The 23,704-nt window shown below is 38.3% G+C and overlaps 4 protein-coding genes across 4 annotated transcripts; 3 read left to right on the top strand and 1 right to left on the bottom strand.

Moving 5' to 3' along the window:
• Positions 1 to 177: 177 nt before the first annotated feature.
• On the top strand, positions 178 to 10,025 carry LOC116297834 (uncharacterized protein C20orf96). The gene is made up of 12 exons (XM_031706142.2): positions 178 to 660; positions 1,812 to 1,870; positions 2,163 to 2,217; positions 2,661 to 2,705; positions 2,958 to 3,057; positions 3,669 to 3,748; positions 3,832 to 3,909; positions 4,564 to 4,665; positions 5,979 to 6,044; positions 6,157 to 6,227; positions 6,317 to 6,388; positions 9,876 to 10,025. The coding sequence occupies exons 1-12, from the start codon at positions 178 to 180 to the stop codon at positions 9,934 to 9,936; spliced, it is 1,272 nt and encodes a 423-aa protein (XP_031562002.2). The 3' UTR covers positions 9,937 to 10,025.
• A 368-nt stretch (positions 10,026 to 10,393) lies between these two features.
• LOC116297861 (cytochrome c oxidase subunit 4 isoform 1, mitochondrial-like) lies at positions 10,394 to 12,609 on the top strand. Its single transcript, XM_031706176.2, has 3 exons — positions 10,394 to 10,628; positions 11,490 to 11,621; positions 12,327 to 12,609. Exons 1-3 carry the CDS (start codon positions 10,451 to 10,453, stop codon positions 12,434 to 12,436), a joined length of 420 nt encoding a protein of 139 aa, XP_031562036.2. The 5' UTR covers positions 10,394 to 10,450; the 3' UTR covers positions 12,437 to 12,609.
• Positions 12,610 to 12,800: 191 nt separating this feature from the next.
• LOC116297860 (2,4-dienoyl-CoA reductase [(3E)-enoyl-CoA-producing], mitochondrial) lies at positions 12,801 to 16,952 on the bottom strand. The gene is made up of 8 exons (XM_031706175.2): positions 16,653 to 16,952; positions 16,493 to 16,550; positions 15,721 to 15,955; positions 15,242 to 15,341; positions 14,539 to 14,611; positions 13,907 to 14,053; positions 13,434 to 13,496; positions 12,801 to 13,047 (listed from the first exon to the last, which is right to left on the bottom strand). Exons 1-8 carry the CDS (start codon positions 16,940 to 16,942, stop codon positions 12,988 to 12,990), a joined length of 1,026 nt encoding a protein of 341 aa, XP_031562035.2. The 5' UTR covers positions 16,943 to 16,952; the 3' UTR covers positions 12,801 to 12,987.
• Positions 16,953 to 16,984: 32 nt separating this feature from the next.
• On the top strand, positions 16,985 to 23,606 carry LOC116297858 (NLR family CARD domain-containing protein 4). Its single transcript, XM_089033582.1, has 4 exons — positions 16,985 to 17,317; positions 19,098 to 21,860; positions 22,589 to 22,721; positions 22,841 to 23,606. The coding sequence occupies exons 1-4, from the start codon at positions 17,068 to 17,070 to the stop codon at positions 22,920 to 22,922; spliced, it is 3,228 nt and encodes a 1,075-aa protein (XP_088889708.1). The 5' UTR covers positions 16,985 to 17,067; the 3' UTR covers positions 22,923 to 23,606.
• The last annotated feature ends 98 nt before the right edge of the window (positions 23,607 to 23,704 follow it).

The following is a 23,704-nucleotide window of genomic DNA, read 5'->3' as shown; positions in this document are numbered from 1 at the left end:
AAAAATAGCCAATGTTAATCTTTAATGAATTGAATCACGCTAATTTTGGCTATTATTTGTTCGTATTTACGAACGGTGGACACCAACGACGAGTAATGACTACATTATAAAGCTTGGGCTTCCTGTGGTGAATTGCAAAGTATCACGGGAAGTCAAATTCGATAAACAAAAAGAAAGATGGCGAGCAGACAAGGATTGAGTTCTTCGCAAAGATTTGGTCAGGGATCTTTAGGACGTGACTCAAACCCCTCTTCTTCTGGGGGATGGGGTAAACAAGCCACCAAGAGATTCAACACCTCCGAAGTATTCAAGAAAGACCCTCTTTTAAAGAGTTTACAAGGAAAAATAGCTGTTGGATTTGGAGATTATAAGCCTTGGCAACGGACAAATCTCCCTAGATACGTGCCTCCTATTAAACCTACCGAGGGTGGAAAGGCTAAAAAATTTCAAAGCAGACCTCTTTCTAGCCATACAACTCATTCTACGTTCAGTGTTGGCGGAACGTCGAAGGGTGGCCCAGATAGTGAAAGACCTCTTAGTGCTATGACACTTCACACACAGTGTTCATCAGTTTGTCTGCATCCATGGATCAAAAAACCTGTGTTGACAGCGATAAATACTTATGATAAGAAAACTAGAAAAACTATCTCTTTAATTAAGGTATTTATTTCTCGCCTTTTCTTATTAATATTGGTTATTATTATATTGAAATTTAATAACCCTGTCTTGATTGGATGCCTTCAGACTTTGTTGTTTTGAATCTAAATTAGTGATGCTCGTCATCCATCATGGCTGGAATGATCTAGTTACAAAATATGCATGACATAACACTCTTTCTAATAGACCGAGACAGTCATGATTTTGTCATCGCCTATGTAGCATCTGTTATGTTAACCGCAGGTGCATTGCAAATTGACCATGTTATGCCAGTGATGTACCACATGGACAAGTTTTTTACACCATGTGATAAAAACTTTATTGCACTTCCATCATGTGGTGTAAAAAACTTGTCCACGTGGTACAACATTGGGTTTGGGTTCCATGCAACATTGGCATCACTGTACATGTAGTCCCATTCAGCTATTGGATGTGACTTGAACTTCTTCCAGTTATTTAGACCATGTGTCATTGGAAGATGTTTAAGGTTTTTTTTGACACCTGTCAATGAGGAACTCTTGATTAGCAGTCCATGATTGCTTTCCTGGTTGTCTGGTTCATGTGCTACCATTTAAAGTGCTACTATGACGAAAATCGCTCAAACTTGGATTCAGCTGAAACTTCCTAAGAATACTCTTTAAAGGTCCAATAATCACTGTATGAAGTGTTTTCTCGATATTCAGGACGAAAGTATGATATTTTTATGATTATTTTTTGGGGTCTGTGACGTCATACACTCAACATCAAACATTGCTACATATATTTCTTTGTATATAAATCCTTAATTTATTTTATTCCTATGGAGCCCAAAGGGTGGCTAATGTGCTTATTTCACATTACTTGTGACTATAATTTATATTTTGGGGTGTTTGGGTATTTCTTTCTCCCTTTACTACTGATATTTTGATCATAAACTACAAAGAAATGTATGGAGCGATGTTCGATGTTGAGTGAATGACGTCACAGACTCCAAAAAATAATCGTAAAAATATCATACTTTCGTCCTGAATATGGAGAAAACACTTCATACAGTGATTATTGGACCTTTAAAGAGTATTCTTAGGAAATTTCAGCTGAATCCAAGTTTGAGCGATTTTCGTCATAGTAGCACTTTAATTGGATTGTTAGTAATAATATTATTTCTAATTCTATAGATGCAGATAAAATTGAGACAGAAAACTCTAGAGGAATATCAGAAAAGGAAAGCAGAACTGTATCTTTTTTAGATGTCCATTTTTATGTTTTAGGGGGAAAAATATTAATTTTAACCTTTCAGCCCACTCATCTTCCTCATGGTCCTCCCCAAGGCCATTGGTCCCTTTTCTTTCTAGAAACAATATGACCCTTATTCAATTACTTCTTAATAAGAAGTTACAATATTGTAACTATAAAATTTCTGCAATTCTCCCATTGAATTCTGCAGCCCTTGCTCTAAACCTAACTTAATTAATAAATAACACAATTTTGACTGATTTTAAGTCTTCCTTGACAAGTGTTATTATCAGGCTAGATCATAACTTGAGTTTCCAAGATAAGATTGAAGTATCAGAAACTAATGTGGTAAGAAATCATTAGTATTATACACTCACAAAAATTACTCAATCCTGATTGGAAATAGGAATTATTTAAGGAATCTATATTTACTCCTGATGTTTTGAAAATTCTCCAATTATTGGACTTGTCTAAAGGCTCGTTCAATTTTGAAAGGCCTGTCCAATTTTGAAAACTTTCAAAACATTATTTATACCTATAATTAATTTCAAATTGTACTTGAGATCATGCAATACATATATATTTGAATCATATAACATTTGGAAGAAATTATAGATGATAAATTTTAAAATGTTTAAAATGCCAGGCGCATAAATTTTTAAGAAGCCCAAGCAACTTTGCTAGTGACATGTGATGGTTTTTATTGCCTGTAGTTAATCTAGAACCTTGATAAAATAAAAATGTTATCAATTTTGAACACATTAAAAGTTATTTCCCCCCTTCATTTTCAGCATAATGATGTCAAGTTGCTGCTTGAAAAGTATGATAGATTTAGGGTAAGTCTGTATACAGGTGTATCATCCAAGTAATTTTTTTCTTGCACCTAATGCTTATTTATGTTATAGACTTTCATTTGTCTTATGGTGCAATGTTTTCTTACTACAGAACATGCTTGCAGATTCCCTAGAGTCCCATTTTGTTTTGGATACGACTCAAACAAACAAACTTTATCAAGAGAATGACTTGTGATATGAAATGGGAAAAAATGAGACCCAATTGAATAATTCTAATAATTTCTTTGATTATAGGGAGCTTTAGATACCCTGAATAAAACCTTTGATGAGGATCTTGCAGTTGCAAAAAGAAGCTTATCGAGTACCAAACTAAAAGTATCTAAGGATATTGGAAGTAAATATTATACATATGTAGATGAAATATTAGATATCTCTTAGTTGCATCTCATGATATTTTGATATTGTGTAGTTCTCCACCCATGGAGGAAATTGGAAATTCTGGAGGGGAGGGGGGTTAGAGAAAGGGTACCAGAGAAAGAACAAAATTACAGAGTTTGTATGGAAGAATATTGGAAGTTCCTGGGGGTAGGGAGGGGACCTTTAAATTTACAAATTCCCTCCATGGTGGGGGTATGGATATTTTCTGGAACTACGCATTTCCAAATTATATGGATACACATATGATACATCAAAAACAACAGAGACCAGTGTTTGGTGGGGAAAACTTATTGAGATAACAACAAGTAGTAACTAAATAAGCCAAGAGTTCAAAATTAATACCCACTCTTTGAGAGGGTGCTGGTTAATTAACGATTTAATCTTGAGTACTAACTATGACTTCCAATAACTGTTTAGAATGATTGCAACTTAATTCAATCATCTAAGAGACAACCCTTGTTTACGCTAAGGCCCTTATGTACGACATAGTTGTACTCTTTTTACAATTATCAGCTATCACCTAGTGATATCATATTACAATGACTTTGCACCATATTTTTTGTCTAGAATTGCAGCATGAGCTAGAGCTAATGGATGCTAAACTACAGAAAAAATTGATGGAAGTAAAAGTTCTTCTTAACTATAAGGTATATTCAAAGCAAATGAAAGAAACCTTGCTGCCTTACAACTGTACATAGAATTTGATTCTTGTGGGATTTTTTGTCTTCAGGATAAAGAATATCCAGAAAAAGCACTAGAAATTTCAAGACTAAAACGCAAAAAAGAAATTCTCCAAGTTGCATTTAAGGTCAGTCTGTGATTGATTATCAAATAATAGCATATATTTAAACATTTAATTATTTAATGAGGGATAGTTTGTGGTAAAATTAAGCAGTCTTGCTGCAGTCACCTTTATCATATATATATAACAATCTCCTCTGCAATATGATCCTTCATTAGTTTTGGTCTTAAGATCCTCATGGGTCCTCTCCACTAACTGTTATTTGGGAGGGCCCGTGAGGAACTTGGACTGAAACTAAGGACAGCGAATGCCAGTCTTTTTGATCCACAGTCGTTTTGATCCAAGGTCGTTTCAGGTCGTTTCGATCCACCCACGTACACATTCGATCCACATGATATACCCTTTCGATCCATGTATATAAACAAACCACATAACAAGTCCTATGGTCAAGGAGACTAATCATATATTGGCACCCCTTTAATTAAAGACACTTTTAAATGGGGTTCTGGCTGCATTAATCATTCCCTTAAAGAACAGAAGCCTGTAATATATGTAATTGAGTACATCAATCATACAGGTGCTTCAGGTTCATTGCTTTTGCAGTAAAAAAACAATTTTGCATCAAAAAGCTGTTGAAACTGTCCAAGTATGTACAGTCAGACGCAGAATATCGAAAACCACAGTAATATTACAATAATCATTGTATTGGATTTTCTACAGGAAGAACTAGAGGAATTAAATGCTGTGATAGATGCAGAGACAAATAAATTTAGTGTCAACACAAAAACTACTGAAGAGACAATAAGAGCAAATGTTGCTGAGGTGTGTGTTCATAGTTTTTATATTTCATATTTATAGGAGCATAATGGTTATATCAAATTATATTAAAATGGGGGTTCCATTATTTTACTGAACTAATGTAACGTGAGTAGAGAGAATAAGAGAAAAATATCATATGCCCTTGGCAGGATTTGAACCCACGTCTTCGGTATTCTAGTCCGATGTGTTAACCACTACACTACAAGGACCAACCACGCTGGTAACGCAGCCAGAATATGAAATGTAGGGTATTCGTGAGGATCCCAGAGCGATTTTTTTTTTTTTTTTTTTTTCTCTATAGGTAAGTTGAACACCGTAAATATGTACGCAGATAATAGACATAGTAAAGTAGTAATGAATTATGCGTTCGGTGTGTATATAATGAAGTAGAGAGAATAAGAGAAAAATATCATATGCCCTTGGCAGGATTTGAACCCACGTCTTCGGTATTCTAGTCCGATGTGTTAACCACTACACTACAAGGACCAACCACGCTGGTAACGCAGCCAGAATATGAAATGTAGGGTATTCGTGAGGATCCCAGAGCGATATTTTTTTTTTTTTCTCTATAGGTAAGTTGAACACCGTAAATATGTACGCAGATAATAGACATAGTAAAGTAGTAATGAATTATGCGTTCGGTGTGTATATAATGAAGTAGAGAGAATAAGAGAAAAATATCTCTTATTCTCTCTACTTCATTATATACACACCGAACGCATAATTCATTACTACTTTACTATGTCTATTATCTGCGTACATATTTACGGTGTTCAACTTACCTATAGAGAAAAAAAAAAAAATATCGCTCTGGGATCCTCACGAATACCCTACATTTCATATTCTGGCTGCGTTACCAGCGTGGTTGGTCCTTGTAGTGTAGTGGTTAACACATCGGACTAGAATACCGAAGACGTGGGTTCAAATCCTGCCAAGGGCATATGATATTTTTCTCTTATTCTCTCTACTTCATTATATACACACCGAACGCATAATTCATTACTACTTTATAATGTAACGTGAGATCATAGCAGGGAAGGATCCAGGGTTCTCTCTGTGAATTGGGGAAAGGGGCATGAAAACTATGACCACATATATAGTGCCCACTTGATCATCTTGACTAATGCACATGACGAGTTGACTCAGGTCATAAGTATTGGGTGTGGATGCACTTCTAAATCTGCCTATGCAAATGGTTGGATCCAGATACAGAAATAATATATGAATACCGAAATAAATAGGGGGCTGTTAACCCCCAAGATTTCTTCCCCTGAGTCAACCTCTTTTCATAAATTATGTTATATTTACTTTAATAGGAAACAATTGCATCGTTGAAGCAGAATATTAAAGATATGGCTGTGCAAAATGAGATCATGAAAAAGGTAATCAATATTTTCATTCAAATAGAGAAAATAATAATTATGACTTTAACTTACAAATCCCCATTTTTTTTGTTCTTAACATTGCATTTATTCGTTTATTCACTTTTTTCAGGAAATCAAAATTCATGAAAATGAAATAAAACTCCTTGAAACTAGAAATTCAGAATTAGAAAAAGAAATACAGTAAGTAATATAATAATGTGTACTAATGATTTTACAACTGATTGCATTATTAATGATCAATTGTATTTTTTTTTTAATTTTTCCTGTAGAATTCTTCTAAAAAGTCCAGACCTAAACACAAGAGCACACTTATTTCCTGATGTATTTGGTGAACGAGTCAAGTGAGTCTACGTAGAGATCAAATTTATTATGGAGAGGGAGATAGTAATGAAATACTAGCTAGCTTGTAAAAAGAGGTGTATCTTGGTTACCCTGGGGGCGTTACTTCATGTATGACCACACGAATTGGCACTATCTTGGGGTTGTGTGTTGTGGTAGTGTTGCATCGTTCGGTGTCACCTTTAGTGATCCGTGTAGGTGCAGCACATGTAGTTGGTGTAATACCCGTAGTACCCGTGGTAGGTGTAGTACCTGTAGTACCAGTAATACCTGTAGTATCTGTAGTACGTGTAGTAGATGTATTTATAGTACCCGTAGTATCAGTAGTACCTGTCGTATCTGTAGTACCTGTAGTACCTGTAGTACCTGTAGTATCCGTAGTAGGTGTAGTATCCGTAGTAGGTGTAGTACCTGTAGTATCTGTAGTACCCGTAGTAGGTGTAGTACCTGTAGTACCAGTAATACCTGTAGTACCCGTAGTAGGTGTAGTATCCGTAGTACCTGTAGTACCTGTAGTATCTGTAGTACCCGTAGTAGGTGTAGTACCTGTAGTACCTGTAGTACCTGTAGTATCTGTAGTATCCGTAGTACCTGTAGTATCTGTAGTACCCGTAGTAGGTGTAGTACCTGTAGTACCTGTAGTACCTGTAGTAGGTGTAGTACCTGTAGTATCCGTAGTATCCGTAGTACGTGTAGAACCTGTAGTAGCTATAGTAGGTGTAGTATCAGTAGTACCTGTCGTATCTGTAGTACCTGTAGTAGGTGTACATAGTACCTTTCACGGCAGCCATGTTGATGGGTAGAATTAATAAAATTGTTCATTCTGTTGTTGAATTCATTTTAATTTCGCTTTAGGAATGAAATTTGATTTTCCTTACTCTGAAACATGCCCTGCCTTACTGGGCGCGTCACCAGTAGCGTTCATTTTACCTATCAAGGCGTACGCATGAAGACTATAATAACTCAAAATAAATAGGTGAAGAAAGACTTATAATCATACTTTAGTTTATTGTTTTCTTTTTAATATATTTTTTCGATTGACTTGAATTATTTTGGAATTATCCCTTAGATTTCAGGATATATACATCGTTAATCGAATATATCTACAGTTCCATCTAAAAGTCATAATGTCTTGATGTGGTTAAGGCAACTATGGATCTAACTAGAACTATATATATCTTAATACTTTATATCACTATATTTAGTTTTTAGACAAGAGACCATAGTGTGATTTGGTAAATCCTGTGAAATATTCTTTAGGTAGCGCATTTTTGAGTCTATCTGACTAATGCACTCTAATAAGTACACTTTGTTTCCCGTTAATGAAAACTGCTCTATGGTCTCTTGTTATCAAGTATAGTGTTAAGTACAAGCTAGAAATTCACTGAGGTATCAACAACACAAAGAAACACAAACTACTACAGATACTACACCTACTACAGTTACTACAGGTACTACGGATACTACAGGTACTAAGGTACTACAGATACTACAGGTACTACAGGTACTACAGGTACTACAGGTACTACAGTACTACAGTACTACAGGTACTACGGGTACTACATCTACTACAGGTACTACGGATACTACAGATACTACACCTACTACAGGTACTACGGATACTACAGGCACTACGGATACTACACCTACTACAGGTACTACAGGTACAACAGATACTACACCTACTACCGGTACTATGGGTACTACAGGTACTACGGATACTACACCTACTACAGGTACTACAGGTACTACGGATACTACACCTACTACAGATACTACATCTACTATGGGTACTATGGGTACTACAGGTACTACGGATTCTACAGATACTACAGGTACTACACCTACTACAGGTACTACAGGTACTACACCTACTACAGGTACTACGGATACTACATCTACTACACCTACTACATGTACTACAGGTACTACAGGTACTACAGTACTACAGGTACTACGGATACTACATCTACTACAGGTACTACGGATACTACAGATACTACACCTACTACAGGTACTACGGATACTACAGGCACTACGGACACTACACCTACTACAGGTACTACAGGTGCTACAGATACTACACCTACTACGGGTACTATGGGTACTACAGGTACTACGGATACTACACCTACTACAGGTACTACAGGTACTACGGATACTACACCTACTACAGGTACTACAGGTACTACGGATACTACACCTACTACAGGTACTACAGGTACTACGGATACTACACCTACTACAGATACTACACCTACTACAGGTACTACGGATACTACAGGCACTACGGATACTACAGATACTACAGGTACTACATCTACTACAGGTACTACAGGTACTACAGGTACTACAGTACTACAGGTACTACGGATACTACATCTACTACAGGTACTACGGATACTACAGATACTACACCTACTACAGGTACTACGGATACTACAGGCACTACGGATACTACACCTACTACAGGTACTACAGGTACTACAGATACTACACCTACTACGGGTACTACAGGTACTACAGGTACTACAGGTACTACAGTACTACAGGTACCACGGATACTACATCTACTACACCTACTACAGGTACTACAGGTACTACGGATACTACACCTACTACAGGTACTACAGGTACTACGGATACTACACCTACTACAGGTACTACAGGTACTACACCTACCACGGGTACTACGGGTATTACACCAACTACATGTGCTGCACCTACACGGATCACTAACGCTGACACCGAACGATGCAACACTACCACAACACACAACCCCAAGATAGTGCCATTTCGTGTGGTCATACATGAAGTAACGACAACCCTGGGGGACTCCAATTTGAGAAGGGCAGGGATGCTCATCATACCTTTTAGGGTTCCACTATCTGCAATTTGGTATCACTCATCAGGGTGTCACAAATCTAAAAAGACCCCTGGAGAGTAAGCCAGTACCTTTTAGGGTGTTTTTGAGGTAATAAGATACCTGAGATTATGTGATGTCAGTCAGAATGGCAGTCGTAATTCAGGATATCTATTTTCAGTTTAGTATCTGACTTCTGTAACCTTGTAGGAATAAAAATCATTAGTTGCCATGCCCAACTGGACAGGACAGATTTTCTATTCACCTCAATTGTAGACGTAACATGTAACAATATCATGTAAATGCTGCAACTGCAGTCATTTTGCAAGATTAAGGTCTCAGTTTGTAGCAACAGTACTCCTTTGAAACAGTTAAACTGAGCAAATCTTAATCTGATATCTTACAAGATAATTGTGGCCGTAAAGACTGATATTATGTGGCACTTAGGAAGGATTGTTACTTATTACTAAGTCCTCACACACGACAGCTGGTTTCCCAGAGTCACTGCAAATTCCCTTCTTTACCTCTGTGAATAAAATGAGTAAAAATAACAGTCCTGTTTGGACCAGTCGGGAAGTGTCTCATTAAGGAACATTTTCTCACTGCTGTGTTTGTTATGTTGACAGATGTGCTCCAGACATGGATGTGGTTCTCGATATACCAACCCAAGAATGGCTGCCAATATGATCTTATGAATAAATGAATAATTAACATGTAAATAGAAATATAATTAAAAGATATTATAAAGAAAAGCTGTATATTTAGTATAATTTAGAATCAAGACTGTATTTTGATAACAAATAAAGAGTACATATAGTAATTTAATATATTTTTTGATTTTAACAAATTATTGGATTTTAAATAAATAATAATAATGACTGATAATAGATGCTCAATATAACGAGCAAATGTTACATCATAAAAGGAAATTTGCAATGCAAAATATTTTCATTGTCATTGCAAACGATATATTGTATATTTTATACTATGACAACTGGGATGACTGCATTCAAAAGAGAGAAAAAATGTGTTGTTGGTAAGCGATTTCTTATCATATGAAGGAGGACCGGAAAGAAAAATTAACAGGACTCTTACTTCCGGTTAAGACTCGCCCGAGTCCTACACTTCCTTGCATGCAAGGCCTGACGGGATACCCCTGCAGTCAGCCATCTTGGTTTGTACCGGGAAGAAGTTGATAGAAATGGCGAACTTTTTGAGATTATCTTCCCGACTCGTAGGGCGAAGAATCCATACTTCTGCTCCTAGAAAGTTTGATCCTGTACCTACTGTTAGGGCAGAGATTGGGTCGGATTTGGAAGCCTTGAAGCAGAAGGAAAAGGGACCTTGGTCAGCGCTGACTAAAGAGGAGAAAGTTGCATGTGAGTTGGAAATTCTACAGTTTTCTCGTATTATTGCTCTTTTTTTCTTCCAGCTTAAATGAGATTTTACCTCAATTCTCCTATGAAATCTAAGTATCCTAGTCCTTCAAATATTTCGATGTCTTGTGTTATTTCTTGGTCTTGGAGAGAACTTGGCTAGAGTCATGATCCCACCATCCCACCTGTACACAATCATTACTAAAGTGTTCTGTTCAGTAAGCGAACCTATTATCTCCACTTGCTATGCAGTACAATATGTTGATGCTACTTTCCAATTAATTTGCAAATTTCAAAGAAGCTATATACAGTTTTCCAGCCTGCACAACTATGTAACATGCATAATTATTATCATGATTACTAGTTATTTTATGCTCACTGTACCATTTAGCTTGTGAATTGATGTGCCAACAAAAATCTCAACGTAAACAACTCAAAATGTCAGTGTTCAGTCATTATTTAGAGGGTGGGGGTGCTGGTACAAATAGGGGTTGGATTTCATTCGTTATGCATGGTGAGGGGGGGGGGGGGGGGGGGCGGGAACAGATTGTGCCTCAGAAAAAAAACCATAGCATACCCACTGTTGTACCAGCCCCCTTCTTAATAATGACTGATCCCTTAAATAAGATTATAAACCGATGGAAAAAAATTTCACAAGCTTTAGATATTGTCCGCTGACTTGCATCCCTTCCTATAAGAATAACAGGACAAAAAAGTCTCCATGTTGGTCAACATGATGAGGAAACCAAAACCAAATCTCTTGTTAAAGTCAACTGACATGGAAGCCATGACATGAACCCCAAGAATCAGACTAGATTTTTTTGAGTTTGGGTTTGTTTTATTTATTCTATTATTTCCTTTTAGTATACAGATCCCAGTTCCCAAAGACCCTAGCTGAAAGCAGATATGGAGAACCTTATGGCAAGAAAGTAATTGGAGGCGTTTCATTTTTAGTTGCTCTATCTCTTGGCCTGTTTGCATTCCTTCGCACATATAGTGAGTACATACCAGAAACTGTATTCCTGCATTCTTAATTAAATAGCAGCATACTGGTCAAAATGACTGGCAAGACAAAGATTTGACCAGACAAATTCTGGCTGTTATATACGGTCAATTCAAAAAACATTGTTGTCAGCCATCTCGAGCCTATGCGACTGAACCGAAAGGAACTCTGGGTAGCAATCATTGAAGCCAAGTTGAAGAGTAATTTTATTCGACTAGTTATGCCTGGTTTACAGCACGAACCTTTGTACGCGAGCAGGAAGTGTTGCAGGAGACGTTTTTTCAATGCCTTCATATTTTCAAAATTGTGAACTGAATCATAATTGCTTTGTTTTTCTTTCCCTAAACCCAAAGACATTCATTTAATGGATTGTTTCTCACCATTATTCTCTTATTACTAGCAGGACAATTAATTCAGAACGAATATTTAACCCCTTCAGTGATTTTTATCTTTTACCCCTATTCGCTTTCGGTCCAGTCGCGTAGGCTTGAGTTGGTCAATGACAACGTTTTTTGAATTGACTGTATTTTAAGCACTGATGGTTGCGAAATACATGCCCCCAACTAAAAGCATGTAGGTTATAATTCACCAATCTTGGTTTCCCATTGTATATTTGTGCCACTTGTCCAATCACAAGTCTCTTAACTGTTAGAGAAATTTATAGCATGCATCGTAATCTGAAATTTCTTGATTTCCAGTTGGCCCAGACCCCCCTCATACTCTTTCTGATGAATGGGTCAAGGCATCGCAAGAGAAGATGATTCGCCAACGAGCCAACCCCATCACTGGCATTAGTTCTAAACAGTAATTCTTGATAAATCATTGTGTAAGGAAGCAACAGCTTATTTGTGTGGCATATTCACAAGCTGTTAGCATAATGGTCAAATGGTAAAACTAGTGATTTTTTAATGACCTCAGACATCGTTGGCATGTGTTGTTATTGCTTTATTGTGTAAATAAAGAGACAAAAGCTTGAAACAAGTCAAATGATTTCACTATTTGTAAGTACAATTCTTTGGGCTTCTTGTTGTGATAGATAAAATGACTAAGGGAAATAAGAACACCGTTGAGGGGGTAGGTAAGGAAAGGACTGGTAAGGTTTTCCTCTAGACTGAAGTAAATAGTGGGCAATGCCAAGTCCCTATATTCAGCATAAAATCATCTTGGAATACTTGATTTTTGAAGTGTCACTTTATTAATAAGTTAATATTTCAGACATAAGAAAGTCAGTCACAATATATCAAAAAATCAATTTTCAATGATGACCATTAATGTGAACAATATGACCTGAAGCTTTACAATGCGAGAAGGAATGCTTTACAATGCAAGAAGTAATGACTTTGCATTATCCCTGCAGTGTTAAGATCCTTTAGTCTTTCTAATCATTGATTCCAGCAGATCCCACTGTTCTTTGGGTATCTGTCAAAGACAAGGGCATAAAATCAATCAATACCATATTATCTTGTTAAGGTAAATGATAGAATGCATAGCTGTTGAGTTGCAAAAATGCAAACAGCTAACAGACAGTGTTTTTCCTGGAAAATACTCTCAGAAACAAAAAAACTGGTGTCTGGTGAAAATAATCTCGGAAACACAGACAGCTAGTGTCTTTCCTGGAAAATAATCTCAGAAACACAGACAGCTAGTGTCTTTCCTGGAAAATAATCTCAAAAACACAGACAGATACTGTCTTTCCTGGAAAATGCTCTCATAAAGCTGATGAATATTTATTATTGCTCTACATAAAAGTGCTTTAAAAAATTCTGAACTCCTGTGTCATTAAATAGTGATTAATAATAAATTACCTTTCTGAATTCATTGAATTCCCCAGCCATGGACACATACTCTCCACCATCCATCACTACTACCTAAAAAAAGTACAGAGACATTTTAATCAGTCCTTCATATTATATTCTTTCATTCTCAGAAATACCAGTTCTGTTACATCCATATAGCAGGTTTTGTATGACTTTGAAAGACTCAATGGCACAAATGCAGCCATGACATGGCAAGGGATATGCCAGACCAATTACATTGCTTGAAAATTTACTCTCCACCCAATCAAATACCCAAACACAGCATAAACATGAAGCAGACACAGCCACACCAAGGTCACCACACTGGCAGACCAATCACATTGCAAGAGAAAGAAAATCAGTCAATTGAAATTCTAGAAAAAAATCATGCTCACAGCACAGCATGCTTACAGCACTGAGCTTTTCACAGTCATGCAAAACTGCTCTAGTAAAAGCAACCTGCAGATGGAGAACAAACATACCTCCCCTGAGATCCAGTTGGCATAGTCACTAACAAGATATGCTGCTAGATTAGCCAGTTCACTTATTTCACCAAACCTTCCAACAGGAATACGACTAAGTGACAAGGCGGAGAATTCTCCAGTTGGGTCCAGTCTGCTAAATGCACCCTAAAACAATATTTTTCTAAATTAAAGATAAACATTTCAAAAAGCTTTCTGTGATGTGAATGTAATTAGCAAGGTAGTAAGAGAGCCACATTTTAATGAATTCAAGGTTTGTTATATTCAATGAATGAGTCAATTCTTGTTCGCATTTCAATCCCATGATGCATGCACAATTGTGATGTCATATGTGAAAAACTCCATTGGTGTTGTTTCCAAAATGATCCTTTCTTCAAGAAGACCTCTTTTTTGCTTTTGAATCATGTTTTCCATTACAGACCACATGTCATTCTCTTGAGAATAAGATTCTTTGTTTCAGTCACATCCATATTCATGTGTCTTCTCAAGCAACTGATTAAACAAAGAAATGATACTCTAGGGAATGATATGTGGTCTGAAATCGGAAAGCATTACACAAAGATGAATTAGGTCTATTGTCCTGATCCCACCTTAAGATAGCTGGTCGCCATACTTTCAAGGTAGGTTCATACCTTGGTTTTGATAGGCCCTGGAGCAATAGCATTAAATCTCATTCCATAACGCCCCCATTCAGATGACAGAGACCTGAACAAGAAAAAGGAAAAGTATCACATAGTCCGTGACAACCAAACTTTGAACAACCAATAGGGGCTTGAATAGCATGGGCACTTATTTCTATGCAGTTTCTGTTGTACAGCTAGTCTCCCCCACAGCCACTTTCAGTGTCGTCATGCAACGCTTTAAAGCATTGCGTGACGACACTGAAGGCGGCTATGTGGGAGACTAACCTACAGCACATGTAGACAGTAATAGCAGATACTATAGATGCATGCAAATGAGACAACAAGTGTTGTATCGCAACAGCCTCACTCGTATGATTCTTAAAACAAAAGAATATCTCATTGGAGGCTCAACTGTAATAACAGCTATTTGCGACTGGTGATACTCAGCCGGCCCACGTCCAATCAATCACTTTGATTATGAAATGACATTTAATTGATAACTGTGATAGACTGTAAACATGATCCTTGTATCACATGGCCACAGCGCTATTGAGTACTGAAGCAATGATGATCGCTGGGTATTATTGTACTGTTTTTCCATTACTGCTTCAAAAAAAACCCCAATGATTTCTGCATATGATGTGTTTCAAAAAATTATTATAGCATATTAGGGTTAGCGTTACATCTTATGCTTGCAACACATCTTCCTCACCTGATCAAAGCTTCAACACCTGCTTTAGCTGCTGCAGATGGTACAACGAACCCAGATCCTGACTTGGCATATATAGTGGTGATCGCTAGAAAACTAGCACCTGACATCAAATACATACAATATAGTTTAGTAACCAGTGAATAATGCTGAATTTGGTGGTGGTTGTCGTGTGGGTCAAATAGAGGAAGCAGGGTTTCTCACAACTCTAACATGGAATGACTGCAATCGCAGGCTAATATAGGACCTGATATTTATTTATAATGAAGAAAGCTGGTTAAAATAACCATTTTAAACCATGTGTGACCCTTGAGGCTTTTTTTAAACTTGGCTATTGAAGTATTGAACTGGATGGGTTGGGGAAGCACAACATTAGGAAGGCTGGAGTAGGGTACAAAAATGAAATTTTACCGGAGTTAATCATAAATCTAAAAAAGAGGGAAAAAAGTCTGCATATAACGGGATTTAGTGATTGTACTAGCCTTTCTGTGCCTCTATCAGCCTTTTGCCGATATCTAAGGTGATGTACGCAGTCCCATTAAGTACAATATCAATGATGGTCTTCCAGGCATTAGGAGACAGCCTTTCAGTGGGAGAGATGAAATTGCCTGCAGCATTGTTGATGACAATATCTGGTAGCCCACACTCAGCAACACACTGATCAACAGCTGATTTTACTTGTTCTGGGTCACGCACATCTGCTGCTACCGGGAAAACCTATAAAATATTAACAAATTCAGCTTGATCAACTTGTCAGCCTTAATTTGCAACTTGCAATGCTGACGAAAGCAGAACATAATAACATGTTGCAGGTGAGAAGTCAGATCTCTTCTGCAAGTAGCGAGAAAGATCATGTTGTGTAATTGACCTTTTTTGAGATAGCGAACATGGTGCATTGTGGTCTAGATTCGGTACAAACATCAATGCATCCTGCTTATCAAACTCAGAAAAGGCCTATTGACAGGGCCTTAAATTGTTGGCTATACATGCCTTTATATGTTGCATGCATCCAGCAGCAGTTGACTTACACATACATCTGTATTGATAAAATTTGTAATATTTTTCTTCTACATAGCAAATAAAATATCAAAGAAGCCCAATGCAATTAAGTTTTCCCATTTCAAACATCATAACTTTATTACGGTGCTATATTTTATGCAACAATATAATGGAGGGGGGGAGGGGTCAGGTTTCTTACTAAATGAATCCCACCCCATCCCCCCTTCCAGATAAAAAATCAACGGTCCCTAATACCTTATTTCCTGTCTCCTTGGAGATCTCAGCTGCTGTCTCTTCAAGTACATCCAACTTTCTTTACGATAAAAATTGAAAGAAATTTTTAGATGAACACTGAAATTTCATTGTTCCGGCTAACTAATCAACAAGTGAATTCCTCCTATTTAAGAGACAATACCTGCTGGATATAACTACGGTAGCTCCTCGTTCAGACAGCATTTTAGTCATTCCTTTACCAAGTCCTGTCCCACCTCCAGTAACAAAAGCAACTTTGTCCTTGAAACAGTCTGCAGGTAACATGCACTCTGTACGGGCAGGGAATTTACTTTCATTGAGCATTACGCTCTCTCTGTTGGTAAATAAGGTTCTTATTTGTAGGGGCTGTGAGTAGTTTGGACGCAATGTCCATTGTCTTGGAGTTAATTTAACGAAACGTAGAGCTTTTCCACCAATGTTTTGCGCCGCCATCTTGGAATTATTTAACACAGGTAACCCATCCAGTATTTCCAAACAAGGAACGAGCTAGACTTCTCGAGCTCAATGATGCCGGGCTGACACAAGACTTGCAGTTTGTTGGATGATGCCTCAAGAAAATGGACCCATACAGAGCTCGATTGCTGTCGATCTCAAACGATATCACAGAAAAAGAATTTAAAGACTTAAAATTCCTCTGTAAAGGACATTTACCAAGTGGGATTTTAGAAAAAGCGAATCGTCCTGTCGAGTTGCTCGAACTCCTCGAGCAGAACGGCCTTCTTGGACCCAAGGACAACGAATATTTGGGCGCTTTACTTGATAAAATTAATCGTAATGACTTGATAGGCTTGCTGATAGGAGAAAAAGGTAAGGATCTGGGTAAATGTGTCGAATCGGAGGTTCTGTATGGCGACTTTTGTGTTGTTTTATGTCGTTACCCAACATCCTATCAATTATTATATCAATCTATTTATACACCGCGATTTGTTACAACAGAATCACGAAGTCAAAGACAAAAAAATAACGAAAGATGTTGACTTATGTCTTATAAGTTTCATGTACTAGATCAAATAGCCTTAATGAAGTACGTCTTCGATATGGAGTTTCTAATGTAGACCCTATGGTAATTTCTGTACAACTTAACAATTCCCAACAATTTCATAATCTAATTTAACATAACTAAGTTCTAAAAGAAGTAACTATACCATACTTTTTCGCTTTAAGAGGAAAGTGAGGGCTTTACCGCTTATTTTTCGTAACTCTTAGTACTCAAAACAAGCTAATTTTAGACAATATATATTAGTGACTAAGTTTAAATATGGTTGATGTCATAATCGCTGAATACTGACATACGTATTACTCGGTGTTCTTATGCATGACGTCATTCTTTGAAAATTGATCATTAACCGCTTCTCATAGATTTCTCATACATACACCGCCATCCCCTCCCCCTGTAAAACTGAGGACACAACTAAGATTTCATGGATCCATATGTATTTTTTTTCTGGCCAGTGGTCTGGTTTTAATGAAAGTGGTCTGGTTTAAAGAAAGGAAAACACTTTCTCTAATCCTACCCTTTTTATGAGGAGGAAAATGGTTCTGACGGAAAAAAAGTGGTCTGTTTAAAACCAGACCAGCTGTACTTAACTGGGCCTGGTTGTGCAAAGGGCGGATAGCACTATCCAAGGGATAAATCCTTATCTAGTGGATAAGTCCATGCTATTATCCAATAAATTTATCCACTGGAAAAGATTTATCCATCGGATAGTGCTATCCACCCTTCGTACAACCGGGCCCTGAAGGATACAGCCCTGTATTATTCTACCATCTTTTTTTTGACAATCTGATGAGGTCACATGTTGGCCCATCCTGCTACCTTAATTAATTTCCTTATACACCATACACTGGAACCTTGTTCCAGGTTTGGGCTGCCTACATTTTACAATAACTTTCAAAGTAATTGCTAGCCTGGGTTCCAGAGGGATTTTTTTCGCAGGCCATGAAAGCATGTGGCTTTGACGCTCACTTTTGCAGCTTCGCTGCTCTCAGTAAATCTGCCAAAAAAATCCCTCTGGACCCCAGGGTGAGTAAGTATTAATTGATTAAAAACGATTCTGGGTCTGTGTATTCATGGTGAGGGGTGGATCGAGGATGGCCAAAGCAGCCCTTCCCTACCCCTTTTGTGAGGATTTTCGAGAGGGATTCTTTTTAAAAATGTTGCCTTTGTTCTACCCTAAGTTTTGTCTATTACAATATTTTATCAAGGCTAATTCACCTCACCCTTTCATAATTTCCTGGATGTAATAAAATAAAACAAGAATGGTATTTAATAGTAGCATTTCCATGGATTGACTCTTCATCCACTGAATTCCAATTGGAATTTAGTTGATTTTTTTTGCAGAGGGAGGAAAATCGGGAAACCTGCTTAGGAACAACTAACATACAACCCCAAGCCCAGCGGGAATCAAACCCAGGTCGTATTGACGTGAGGCGGGCACTCTCACTGCTATGTCACCCCTGATTCCATGTGACACTAAATATAGAGATAGAGGGATTGCGGAGGAAAGAAGTGAAATTTCAGAAAAGCAAACAAATTTTAGTCTCACTTCCTCATGCATTACAATTCTCATTATTCATTAAATGACAGAAAATGACAAGACAACAGACAGGACCCTAGTAACAATACAGGATACTCTGCGAGACCACTACAAGAACGTGATTGGATGGCTGCAGCCACTGACATGGAATAGCACATTCAGAATTCACATCAAACAGATTTTCACTAATCTAGAGTTAATAAAACACAACCAACATGGTGCCCATGGCAATAGACAACCCATGTCCAGCTATGAAGACATGTTCCAACCCAAAATCAAAAGGATCCTAATTGAGGGTAAAGCAGGTGTTGGGAAGAGCACACTTGCTTCGGAAATGGTCTATGACTGGGCAACTCAAGTAAATAACTCTAGTTTCAAGTTGGTATTTCTGATTGAACTAAGACAGGTCAATAAGGGAATCAAGGAAGCTATGTTTGATCTGCTGTTCCCACGAGACTTTGAGGTTACCCCTGACCAACTGTACGATTATGTCGCTCATCATCAGGATGAAGTTCTCTTTATCCTGGATGGGTATGATGAGATCAACCCATCTCTGATCCCTGACCTCCATGATCTTATAATGGGAAAATTTTTGAAGAATTCCACTGTAGTGGTAACTACAAGACCAGAAAAGGGCTCCAAATTACACTGGTATGTGGACATCAGGGTTGAAGTGACAGGCTTTACTGCAGAAAACATGTATCAGTTCATTCATAGATACTTCAAAGAAGACACAGAGAGTGCAGAATCCTTGATCAGTGACCTCGAGATGAACCCTGTTGCTGAGAATATCGCTCGGCTTCCTTTAACTGCCTTACTGATCTGTGCTATGTGGGAGGAGATGCCTCATGTCCAGGTGCTGTCAACAATGACTGGACTGTTTGTGGAGTTAACTCTGTGTTTAGTCAAGCGATATTATTCCAAAGAAAAGAAGGAAAATGAGTGCGACCCTGAAGATATCAGTACACTGGAAGACATCCCACCAAATCTCTACCAAAGCTTTCTCACCCTTGGGGAAATTGCCATCAATGGGCTGCTTGAAGACCAGGTTATTTTTGACCGCAAGTTACTGGAAGACAAGTGTGGTAGTCGGGAAATATTTGAGTTGGGGTTTTTAAGTCTGGAAAGAAGCGCTTCAAGGCTTCGACCAAAACGACTCTGTCGGTTCTTGCATCGTTCGTATCAAGAGTTCTTGGCTTCGTTGTGGTTGAGCGACCGAATCAAGAAATCGTTTTTTGACCCCATCATTTACGAGGAGACCGTGGTGCATGTCATGAAGTGTGTGACTGCTGAGTTGATGACAGTTCTGTTCTCATTCACTCCTGGTCTTTTGGGTAACGCCTTTGAGAAGTTTTTTGAGATTCTCATCTCTGAGGGCGGTCAGAATGCAATAGAGGAAGACATGAAACAGTTGTTCTTTTTAGTTTGTGTGCAAGCTTTATACGAATCACAGCAAGGTAGTCTCGCCCCCATGCTTGATCAGAGTGTAGTTAAAGGAACTATAAAGCTCAAGACAACGGAGCCAACTCCTTATGGAATACGCTCACTCGCATACTTCATGCAGAACAGTCTAGATGTTCACACTCTTATTTTTGAAGACAGCTTCCTGTCCAAAAGAAATCTAGCTACGCTTGCAAGAAGTTTGTTTGACATAAAAAATCTTAAACAACTTCATTTAATTAACAGCTTTGCCGCTAGTGATGCCATGAAAGTGTTCACAGATAATCTCAGTGAAAGGCTTCCCCTGGAAAAACTACTCGTATCAAGATCTAAGCTGCTCGTCAAAGACCTTCCCGAGGTAGTGCACTGTTGCTCCAAGCTACACGACATTGAGATGAATTACAACGAGCTGTCGGAAGAGAATTTCGGGAGTTTGCTTCAGGCCTTGAAGGCTGTTCCATACCTGACAAGAATTTGTATATCTAGAGAAAAGATTTATCATGGGAATGTGCCATACTTGTGCTCCTTGTTGAGAGGTAATTCTCACCTCACTCATCTAGAACTGAACAAGTGCGTCTTCTACAGCATCGATGATGTTGTTTTAATCTTGAATTCTCTGCAACATGTTTTCAGTAAGTTGACTTGTTTGACTTTGAGTGGGGCGATAGTCGGAAACAAGCGCAAAGTCGACCTAGAAAGAGAGCCCATTTACAATGTGCTTGCAGAGGTACTACCAAGTTTTGAAAGTTTGACTCATCTGGATTTATCGAGAAACGAACTCACTAAATGGACTGATCTTCAACAGTGTCTAGGAGATTTAACACTGCTACGCTTCCTCAACATATCCGGTAACCGTATAGCAGACACCGGTGTGGCAAAACTTGCTAATGTCTTATGCAACCTCCGTCAGTTAGAGGAGTTGCACTTAGCTTGGAATGAGATCACTTGTGAAGGTGCAGTGTCGTTGGCGGCAAACCTTAAATTCTCGACAAACTTAACTGTCTTGTCACTGAAGTCCAACAAGATTGCTGATAAGGGAGCCAGTGAGGTGTTCGAAGCTCTGTCTAGCATTTCCTCCATCAGGGAGATTTTATTCGATAACAATTTGATATCAACAGTCGCCATCATCTCTCTGCTACAGCACTCGGTCAACATGAGGAACCTGGAGTGTCTCAACTTCAAGCAAAACCTGTTGGACGAGTTAGGAGTTTTGACGCTGGTTGAAACTTTGGGTTCCTTGCCGAAGCTCAAACAGATTCTGATTGGGTGTCCTGTAGTTCGCAATGACTCAGTGAATGAGGATGAAGCAATGGCTTCTGCATCTCGAGTAGAAAACCTACCAGCTACTAATCTGAAGGAAGCAGAATCGCCAGGTTTGTAAGGCAGTTTTCTTGGGTACATTCATAGTGTATATAAATGAAGATTCAAACAATGTTTGCTTTCACAAAACGTTTCAGAGAAAGTAAACCTGGTGCATTGTGGTCTAGCTTGGGTACAAAAATAGTTTGTTCACTGTGCCGCATATGGTGTTGTTTGTACCCAAACTAGACCAAAATGCATCCTTATTGGACCCGGAAAGGCCAGTGACACAGAAGAAAATAAAACCGTGTGCCTGGGAAACGAATACTGACAACCCGAAAACTTAGCATTACTGGATGAACAAAAATGTAGTAATCAATCAGTAAAGCTGAGCACCTTCTACTTGTTTTATCTTAGAACGGAGCCTTTAAACCTGTGAAGAAGGGCGGATCCAGCCAAAATTTTAGGGGGGGGGCTAATTGAGTTTCTTCCGTCAACACAACGGAAAACAAAGCATCTAATTCTTCGGTTTTGTTTGTTTTTCTGATGAAGGGGGGCTTCGGCCTACCTTTGCCCCCCCCCCCCCCCCCCCCCCCCCCGCCTTGATCCGCCCTTGGTGAAGTAGATTTTAGACTACTACACTGTAGTAGACCCTGATTCCATTGTATTCTTTTGTGTCTATTTGACTATTACACGTTGACTAACATTTCTTTATTTCACGGGTTAAATGCCTTCACTTTATCCAGACATGTCGTAATATATATTCCAGATATTTCATTGATACTTTGCCATTTATGTTTAGATGACAGCTTTACGGAAAACAAGAAAGAACCTCATGGGGCGCACGACATGTACTGCTACAAAACACTATCGAGTGACGTGTTTCTCTGTCTAATGCATGCGGCACACTCACATCCCTCCCTGGAAGAGATTTAGTAAGTACCGACACATACTCAGTCGAATGGCGTGTTCATCTGTCTGATGCATGCGGCACATCCCTCCTTATTCCCAGATTATTCTGACCTGTATTTGTGTTGTCTGCTTTATTTTACAGCTTGAGCATGAATGCAGTACCAAAAAACGTTGATGCAGAAGATTTCCCCAGGCTAAGGCTGTGGGCTCATTATGAGGGATGATCTCTTCGCGCTTACTGAAGACCAAGTTTATGCGTCTATAATACACACGAAGAGTCCGACTCCACTGTACGAGCTGTTCCTCTGCTGGTCAGACTGGATGGTAGCTCAAAGATTACAGCATCCATAAACAATACATTGATCAAAGATCACATTAATGTAAGATATCATAGGCCTTTTCTAAGTTCGATAAACAGGACTCATTCTGGTCTAGCTTCGGTACAAACAACACCATATAAGGCATGATGGACAAAAGATGTTCGTACCGAAGCTGGACCACAATGCACCATGTTCGCTATCTCAGAAAAGGTCTATAGCAGCATTAAGTATTACAGAGTATTACAGGTTTTAAAACAAATCCACTAAATACCCAGTATGACGTCACAGTCAAAATCATAAATGAAGAAATATTTCATTCAACTATTCACTTCATGTAGATTCAATACTATCGGGCTTTAGGTACACTTTAAACCATGCTTAGATGGTGGCCAAACTAGCTGCATATTGCATCCACTAAGAATTATATTAAGATCACCGGACTCTGTGACAGTTAATCAACCTCAACGATGATAAGACTAGATATAGTTATCCTCAGTATGTGTGGAGAAAAGCTATATCTCAGCCATAAAGTACAAAACACGCCTTTCATTGCTCTCTCTCTCTCTCTCTCGTCAAAACGAAATATTTTTCATCGCCATTAAATCTTAAGAAATATTTGTTAAATGTTTTCCAGGAATATTTCGTGCGCCAGTAAATGATTGATTTGTTGCTGTGTGTCCGTCAAA

Source organism: Actinia tenebrosa, unplaced genomic scaffold, assembly GCF_029948245.1.
Source record: "Actinia tenebrosa isolate PJP-AT-01 unplaced genomic scaffold, QUT_ActTen_1.0 PGA_scaffold0__85_contigs__length_37466705, whole genome shotgun sequence".
NCBI lineage: Eukaryota > Metazoa > Cnidaria > Anthozoa > Actiniaria > Actiniidae > Actinia > Actinia tenebrosa.
Note: the sequence above shows the minus strand (reverse complement) of the source record. Positions and strands in the feature narration are given on the sequence as shown.

What these genes read in the sequence shown, in the direction of transcription:
- LOC116297834 (XM_031706142.2), top strand. Translation starts at nt 178, where the DNA reads ATGGCGAGCAGACAAGGATTGAGTTCTTCGCAAAGATTTGGTCAGGGA. An exon ending in AAGTATCAGAAACTAATGTG is followed by an intron (nt 2,218 to 2,660) that starts GTAAGAAATCAT and finishes CTTCATTTTCAG; the next exon opens with CATAATGATGTCAAGTTGCT. An exon ending in AGTATCTAAGGATATTGGAA is followed by an intron (nt 3,058 to 3,668) that starts GTAAATATTATA and finishes TTTTTTGTCTAG; the next exon opens with AATTGCAGCATGAGCTAGAG.
- LOC116297861 (XM_031706176.2), top strand. Translation starts at nt 10,451, where the DNA reads ATGGCGAACTTTTTGAGATTATCTTCCCGACTCGTAGGGCGAAGAATC. An exon ending in TAAAGAGGAGAAAGTTGCAT is followed by an intron (nt 10,629 to 11,489) that starts GTGAGTTGGAAA and finishes ATTTCCTTTTAG; the next exon opens with TATACAGATCCCAGTTCCCA. An exon ending in TGCATTCCTTCGCACATATA is followed by an intron (nt 11,622 to 12,326) that starts GTGAGTACATAC and finishes CTTGATTTCCAG; the next exon opens with TTGGCCCAGACCCCCCTCAT.
- LOC116297860 (XM_031706175.2), bottom strand. Translation starts at nt 16,942, where the DNA reads ATGGCGGCGCAAAACATTGGTGGAAAAGCTCTACGTTTCGTTAAATTA. An exon ending in ACCGTAGTTATATCCAGCAG is followed by an intron (nt 16,551 to 16,652) that starts GTATTGTCTCTT and finishes TTTATCGTAAAG; the next exon opens with AAAGTTGGATGTACTTGAAG. An exon ending in GCTGATAGAGGCACAGAAAG is followed by an intron (nt 15,342 to 15,720) that starts GCTAGTACAATC and finishes ATTTGATGTCAG; the next exon opens with GTGCTAGTTTTCTAGCGATC.
- LOC116297858 (XM_089033582.1), top strand. Translation starts at nt 17,068, where the DNA reads ATGGACCCATACAGAGCTCGATTGCTGTCGATCTCAAACGATATCACA. An exon ending in GAAGGAAGCAGAATCGCCAG is followed by an intron (nt 21,861 to 22,588) that starts GTTTGTAAGGCA and finishes ATTTATGTTTAG; the next exon opens with ATGACAGCTTTACGGAAAAC. An exon ending in CCCTCCCTGGAAGAGATTTA is followed by an intron (nt 22,722 to 22,840) that starts GTAAGTACCGAC and finishes TTTATTTTACAG; the next exon opens with CTTGAGCATGAATGCAGTAC.